Source organism: Eimeria acervulina, genomic scaffold (genome assembly GCF_000499425.1).
Source record: "Eimeria acervulina Houghton genomic scaffold, Eah_scaff614, whole genome shotgun sequence".
Taxonomy (NCBI): domain Eukaryota; phylum Apicomplexa; class Conoidasida; order Eucoccidiorida; family Eimeriidae; genus Eimeria; species Eimeria acervulina.
The window spans coordinates 1-7287 of NW_013549690.1; the positions used below are offsets into that span (position 1 = coordinate 1).

The 7287-nt window shown below is 56.2% G+C and overlaps 2 protein-coding genes across 2 annotated transcripts; one reads left to right on the forward strand and one right to left on the reverse strand.

Annotated features, from left to right (window-relative positions):
- Positions 1 to 1246: 1246 nt before the first annotated feature.
- On the forward strand, positions 1247 to 4881 carry EAH_00044470 (ATP-dependent RNA helicase, putative; the record flags this gene model as incomplete). The annotated part of the gene is made up of 5 exons (XM_013394849.1): positions 1247 to 1941; positions 2289 to 2454; positions 2766 to 3763; positions 3956 to 4237; positions 4541 to 4881. Coding segments are annotated over 5 exons (2482 nt in total), but the record flags the coding sequence as incomplete, so codon positions are not given.
- An 816-nt stretch (positions 4882 to 5697) lies between these two features.
- Positions 5698 to 7098, reverse strand: EAH_00044480 (hypothetical protein, conserved; the record flags this gene model as incomplete). Its single annotated transcript, XM_013394850.1, has 1 exon — positions 5698 to 7098. The coding sequence occupies one exon, from the start codon at positions 7096 to 7098 to the stop codon at positions 5698 to 5700; it is 1401 nt and encodes a 466-aa protein (XP_013250304.1).
- Between the last annotated feature and the right edge of the window lie 189 nt (positions 7099 to 7287).

Sequence of the window (7287 nt, forward strand, 5' to 3'; positions counted from 1 at the left end):
TAGCTAATTAGAGAGGTACCCAGGTGGCTAGCTAGAGAACTACCCAGTTGGCTAGCTAGCTAGCTAGGAAGTGTAGAGAGATGCTGCAGCCCAGCAGGAGAGAGCAAATGCCTCAACTACCCGACATTAGGATGCAGCTAGCCACCTAACTACCGACGGGCAGCTAGCCAGCTAGCCAGCTAGCTATGCGATGGGGCCCAGATAGCCACTTCGCTCGCTCAGGTACCGAAGCTGCAGCAAGCCATAGCTAGCTGCGGGTATTCCACTTCAATGAACAGCTATCGAAACCTTTCTCCTAGCTAGCCCCAGGGCCCTATATTAACCCGAGAGGGAGGGGCCCCCCTCAGGGGCCCCCGCAGGGGCCCCCATCAGGTTCCTTCCTCGGAGGGCCTCCCAAAGCAAGGGGTTGAGGGGCCCTCCAGAGGGCGCCTAGATGGGTCCCCCATAGGGGGCCCCCAGGGGCCCCCCAGGGGCCCCAGGTGTGTTGGAGGCCCGGGTTGTGAGGGGCCCCTCTGGGCCGGCCCCCCAGGCCCCTATGGGGGGCCTCCCAGGTAGTGAGGGGCCCCTAGGTGGGCCCTCAAGGTTGGCGGGGGCCCCTAGGGGGCCCCCCGGGTTTGGGGGGCCCCCCTACAGGGGCCCTCTGGATGGTGAGGGGCCCCTAGAGGGGCCCCCTACCCTGTGTAGTTGTTCTACGTAATGCATTTAAAAAGTATTAGATTTAAATAAGCAGAAGAAGACAAAAGAAATGAAGATGCTGCTAAGCCGAAGTCTCACTTAGTGCGGTTGCTGCAGGGGGCCCCCATGCCTTCTATCGGGGGCCCCCAGGGGGCCCCCCAGGGGGCCCCCTCTGATAGGCGTTAGCTGCGATGCTGCTGCTTGTGTTATAAATGTATTATATTTAAATGCATGCAAAGCATTTTGAAACAGCCCTTAGAAGGCTCTCCCTAGGGGGCCCCAGCAGGGATCCCCCGTACGGGGGCGCCAAGGGGGCCCCCCTACGCGGTGGCTGCTATCAACCCGCAGCAGCAGCAGCAGCAGCAGCAGCAACAGCAGCAGTGCCTCCATGGAGATTCAGCAGGCGGGGCCCCCAGGGCCCCATTGCAAAAGGGTTAGGGGGGCCCCCACGCCTCGCTCAGCAGCAGAGGGGGGCCCCCGGGCCCTGGGGCTCCTTCCCCCCCTTCATTAGTTTCGTAGGCAGTAGCTGCAACAGCAGCAACTGCTGCTGCTGCTGCAGCGGCGGCTGCAGCAACAGCAGCAGAATTTCAGATAGCAGGAACATCTGCAGCACAGGCCACAGCGATACCAGCAGCACCAACAGCAATAGCAGCAGCAGCAGCAATAGCAGCACCAGCAATAGCAGGAGCAGCAGCAGCAATATACGCAGCAGCAGCAGCAGCAGAAGGGAGTCTGATGCAGCAAGACCGCGCAGCAACCCAAAAGGGACAGCTTTCTTGTCTCCGCCGGAGTTGTCCGCCCTGCCCCATGTACGGCAGCAGCAGCTGCTGCAGCAGCAGCAGCTGCAGCAGCAGCTGCAGCAGCAGGTGCAGAGAGAACGACAGCAGCAGCAGCAGCAGCGGCAGAAGCCCCGCATATACCTTCACCCTGCAGTACAAGGCGCCAGAAGGCGCTCATCTGCTGCTAAACCTTCTGCTGCAGCAGCAGCAACAGTAGACAGATCTGCAGCAGCAACAGTAGAGAGATCTGCAGCAGCAGCAGCAGCAGAAGCAGAAGCAACAGCATATGATGCAGCAGCAGACAATCATCTCGTTGCACTGGAGCAGCATGACTTGGCTGCCCTCGATAGCAGCAGCAGCAGCAGCAGCAGCAGCAGCAGCCGTGGACGGGGCCTCTTGTGCAAGGCCCTGAAGGCTTCGCTTGCTGCACAGGGGATCCGATCCCTTACAGAGGTGCAGCGAAGAGCGCTGCCACACATCCTTGCAGGTACAGCAGCAGCAGCAGCAGCAACAGCAGCAACAACGTGGGCAGGCAGAACTGGAGCAGCAGCAGCAACGGAAGCACTCTCAGGGATGCATCCCTGCTATGCTTGCACTTACTCCAGCTTACCTGAAAGCTATCTGCGGCTAGCTATGGCTAGCTGCGGCTAGCTATGGCTAGCTGCAGCTAGCTGTGGAGGCAAGTGCTGCAGCGGGAACGTGAGAGTGTGTTTATTTTATGTAGCTTGCGTCTGTGTGTATGTGTTGTTGCTGCTGTTGTTGCTGCTGCTACTGTTGTTGTTGTTGCTGCTGCTATTGTTCCTGCTGCTGCTGTTGCTGCTGCTGCTGCTGCAGGGCGTAGCGCCTTGATAAGGTCCCCCACAGGTACAGGGAAGACTCTGGCGTATGTGCTGCCGCTGCTGCAGCTGCTGCAGCAGCAGCAGTGGCCGCGCGAGGAGCCGATTATTATATTAACGCCCACTCGGGAGTTAGCAGAGCAAGTTGCAGCTCAGTTCTACAGGTAATGCTGCTGCTGCTGCTGCTGCTGCTGTTGTTGCTGCTGCTGCTGTTGTTGTTGCTGCTGCTTCTGCTGATAATTGTGGCCTTTATGGTTCCGTTGCTGGCGCTGCGTACGTCCCGTGGCAGTTCCTGCTGCTGCTGCTGCTGCTGCTGCTGCTGCTGCTGTTGCTGCTGCATTTGCTGCAGTTGCTGCTGCTACAATCGATGCTTCCGGGCCCTTTGCATTTGCTTGTGGCGCTTTTTCTGCTGCTACTGTTCTGCACCCGTTCCTGCTGCGTTTGCTGCTGCTGCTGCTGCTGCTGCTGAGTGCAGGTTTCGCGGCAGCATTGTTTGTCATCCAGTCTTGGCTGTGGGGGGCCCCCAGGGGGGCCCCCCATTGGGTAGCGTGCAGCTGCAGCAGCGCGGAGGGCATGTCTTGATCGGGACGCCTGGGCGTATAGCAGCACTTGCTGCTGCAGGTTATTTGCTGCACCTGCAGCAGCTCAAGTGCCTGGTTCTAGACGAAGCAGATAAGCTTGTGGGGCCCTCGTTTGACGATTCGTTAAAGATATTGCTGCAGCAAATAAACCCTCAAAGACAAACTCTGCTGCTCTCAGCTACACTCCCCAACTGGGTGTCAAAACAAATACAAGAAACACTCTCTCCCCCGCAGCAGGAGCAGCAGCAAGAGCAGCAGCAGCAGCAGCAGGAGCAGCAGCAGCAGCAGCAGCAGCAAGAGCAGCAAGAGCAGCAGCAAGGGAATAAAGGGGCCGTTGTGATTGACTTAAGGGACACTGGGGGCTCTGAACTGTCTCCTTCTGTCTCTCATATTGCTGTTAGGGTGCCACGTGCTGTAGGGGAGCGATGCCGTGTTGCTGCTTTGCTGCTGCTGCAGCGGCTGCAGCCTGAAGCACAAGCAATTATCTTCTGCTGCAGCAGAGACGAGGTGTCGCTGCTGGCAGCACATCCGTTGCTGCAGCAGCAGCAGGCGCGTCAGCTGCATGCGCAGATGCCTCAAAGGGAGAGGAGACAGACAGTGCAGCTATTTAGAGACAGACAGTTTAATGTTTTAATTGCTTCTGATCTTGCAGCTAGGGGCCTCAACTTCCCTGGCGTGCGTTTAGTGCTGCAGTGGGGGCCCCCCCTCTCTCCTGAGCTGTACGTACACCGAGCAGGCAGGACAGGAAGAGACTGCGGGGAGGTTATAGTGCTGTATGATGAAGCACAAAGGAGACAGCTCAGGCTGCTGCAGCAGCAACTCAAGATACACCTCAAGCACGCCAAACCCCCCACAGACGCACAAGTGCAGCAGCAGCTTCTTCAGAGACTAGGTAATCTTTCCTCCTGCTGCTGCTGCTCCTGCTGCCATTTGTAATGCTCTGTTGCCTTTGCTGCTGCTGCTGTTTTTTCCGCTGCTGCGTCTGCTGCTGCTGCTGTTGCTGTCGTTGCTGTTGTTGCTGCTGTCTATATATATATATATATATATATATATATGTATATATATGTTTGCTGCTGTTTTGCAGAGGGTGAGATTACTTCTTTTCCTTTTGCTGGGGACTTGAGTCAACTGACATCTTTTGCTGCTGAGCAGCAGCAGCAATGGGGTGTACGTGTACTTGCTGGAGGGTTGTGGCTGCTGCTGCAGCGGCAGCAGCGCATGTCTTGGGTCTCGTGTCTCTCTGGGAAGCCTCACCGTCTCTGTTTCTTATTCTTTGACCCTTTAGGGGAGGTGCTGCGGCGTCGCAGCGATTTGCTGCAGCTGCTACGTGCTGCTCTAACCGAGCAGCAGCTGTCTCTTGTGGGGCGTATAGCTCTCAGCAGCAAAGGCTTTGTTGTGGAGACACCTCCATCGCTTGCTGCTTATTTAAAAGCCTCTCCCCGCATTAAGGAGACAGGCCTCAGACTTATACTTCTTTCCTCCTTGCCTCCTCTGCTGCAGCAGCAGCAGCATCGATTGCACACAGATATGCAGACACAAAGCAAAACAAACAAATACAGAAGCAGCAAATACAATACAAATAAATCCGCCTCACCACGGGCACGCAGGTAAACTACCAGACTACCTGCTGCTGCTGCTGCTGCTGCTGCTGCTCTTGCTGATGCTGCAGATAGGGATTCTGCTGCTGGTTTGTTTGCTTCTGGTGCTGCTCCTGCTGCTATTGCTGATGATGCGTCTATTGATTCTGTTGCTGATTCGTTTGCTTCCGTTGCTGCTGCTGCTCGTGTTCTTTCTTCGGATGTTGATGCTTTTGCTTTTGCTGCTGCTGCTGCTGCTGGGTGCAGACGCGCCGCTAAGCTGCTGGCTAGGAGAAGGGAGGCTGAGGCTGCGAGGCAAACTCTGAGGCAAATGCTTCAGCAGAATAAGCGGAGACAAACGAAAGAAAGCACCCAAGCAGCAGCAGCAGCAGCAGACAGCAGCAGCAACAGCAGCACCCAAGCAGAGTCTTAATGACGCATGATCCGCAGCAAGCCAGAGCAGCAGAACACAGCAGCAGCAACAACAGCAGCAATTCAATAACGTAGAGTTTTCAGAGTGTGGGAGGCCTTAGGCCAGATCAGCTATGAGCCTGCAGTGCCTTCACTGAGCTGCTGCTGCTGCTGCTGCTGCTGCTGCTGCTTCCAGTACTGCTGTGGCTGGCGTTTCGTTGCTGCAGCCAGCAGCAACAGCAGCATTGCAAGAATCAAAGTCTATAATGAAGTTGCGCCTGCCGTCTGCTCAGCAGGCGCAGCACCCAAAAGAATATAATAAGTTCAAAGCTGCATGCATACATAACATGCATAACATGGATGCATGCATGCATAGCATCTATGCATGCATGCCTAACATGCAGAACGTGCATGCATGCATGCATAACATGCATGCATGCATAACAAGTATGCATGCATGCATGTATGCTGGGCGCCTCGGCTGCGAGAGGCCCAGCAGCGATTTTTTTTAAAGAGATTTTCTGCTGAGCATTAGGGGGCCCCCTCCTGCTGCTGCAGCGCATGCAAGGGGCCCTCAAAACTGTTTTCCTGTCTCTTGTCTTTTTCTTTATTATGTTTGTGGCGCTGTAATGGGGCTTGAAATATTATTGCAGTCGCTCAGCTGAGCTGCAGCAACAACAGCTGCAGCAAGAACGACAGCGGCAGCACCAGCAGCTACAGCACCATCAGCTGCATCTCCAGCAGCACCCTCAGCTGCACTCGCACCCTCAGCTGCACTCGCACCATCAGCTGCAGCAGCAACAACAGCAGCAACAGCAGCTGCTGTTGATAGAGTATGTTATTGGGGTGTAGGCGGTCTGACTATTCTCGCTTGCTCCATCCTAGCCCTCCATCGTGCTGCTAAGATGCGGGCACCATGATATCCGTGTCTCTTTACAGAGAACTGCTGTTCAAATTGTTTGCCCTCCACTGTAATGCGAGCCCTCCAGACGTCTTTAGGCCGCGAGAAGCAAACCCCTAAGAGACGCATAGACCCAGATGAAGACAAGGAAGCAGCAGCAGCAGCAGCTGCTGCTGCTGCTGCAGATGCAGATGCAGCAGAAGAACATGCATGCGTGCTGCTGCTCCTGTCGTCGACGCCAAACTCCGTACCCAGATATTCAGCCACACCATCTCCACCCTCTGCTGCTGCTGCTGCTGCTGCTGCTGGCTGCGGTGTATGAGCCATGGAAAAGACAGAGGGAAGCGAAGATGAGCGGAGGAGACTCTCCGCAGTTTCCTCTGCGCCTGCTGCTGATGTGCTGTTGCTGGCTGCTGCTGCTGCTGCTGCTGCTGCTGCGGCTGCTGCTAGACGGGTCTGCATGCGCTCTCCCTTCATCTGGTGCTGCTGCTGCTGCTGCTGCTGCGAGGAGACAGTGCGCGTTGCGGCTCTCCCGCTGCTTCGCTCCCACGGAGACCTCCATGCCTTCCTTCGCTGCCGCCTCGTCGAACGGTAGGGGCCCCCAAGGGGGCCCCCAAGGGGGGCTCCTTCGGTTGTATTGTCTTCAATAGCCGCAGGGGCTTCCCCTATAACCGATCGAGCAGCAGCAGCAGCAGCAACAGCAGAAGCGTCAGCAGCACGGAGAGCCGGAGGCTGCTGCTGCAGCAGCTGTTGCTGCTCGTGTTGCTTAAGGAATCTCTCTGGGGCTTTAAGCCCCTTTGTGGGGAGACACTGTGCAGATTGAGAGTTGCATGCACAGACAGGAGACCAAGTACTAGAAGAAGCAGCAGCAGCAGTTAGTGGAGAGAAGATAGAGAGACTCGAGTTATCGCTGCTGCTGCTGTTGCTGCTGCTGCTGCACATATGAACTGACGGCTCTGCAGCAGCGGCGACAGCAGCAAGATGTTGATTTTCTGGGTCAGGAGGCCCATGGGTGCTGCTGCTGCTACTGCTGCTGCTGCTGCTGCTGAGGGAGAAAGCGCTGCACTCTGTCTCGTCACAGAGGCAATCTTCAAGAGCACAGGGCCCAGGACTGAGGGCCCCTTGAGGGGGGGCTGTAGTAGAGCAGGTAGTTGTTAGTATCCTGAGTTCAGCAGAAGGCCTTGCTTCCTTTAGAGGGCTTAGAGTTAGTAGGGGGCCCCTAGGGGGCCCCCCAACACTAGCAGAAATAGGAGAGTGAAGAGGCGCTGCGTAAAAGGGAGCAGAGGAGTCAGAGTTAATACGAGAAAGCACCCTAAATAACTGATGCAGGCTAATCATAGCCGCTAGAAAAGAAGAAGACGCTGCGAAGGACATGCAGCAGCAGCTACTGCTGCTGCTGCTGTTGCTGTTGCTGCTGATGCTGCAGAGCTGCGGCACCGTGCTGCTGCTCTTTAGAAAGAGGACACAGAACAACAGCGATAGAAAAAAAGGGCAAAAGAAGCCCTAGCAGCTTAGCCTTCCAGAAGC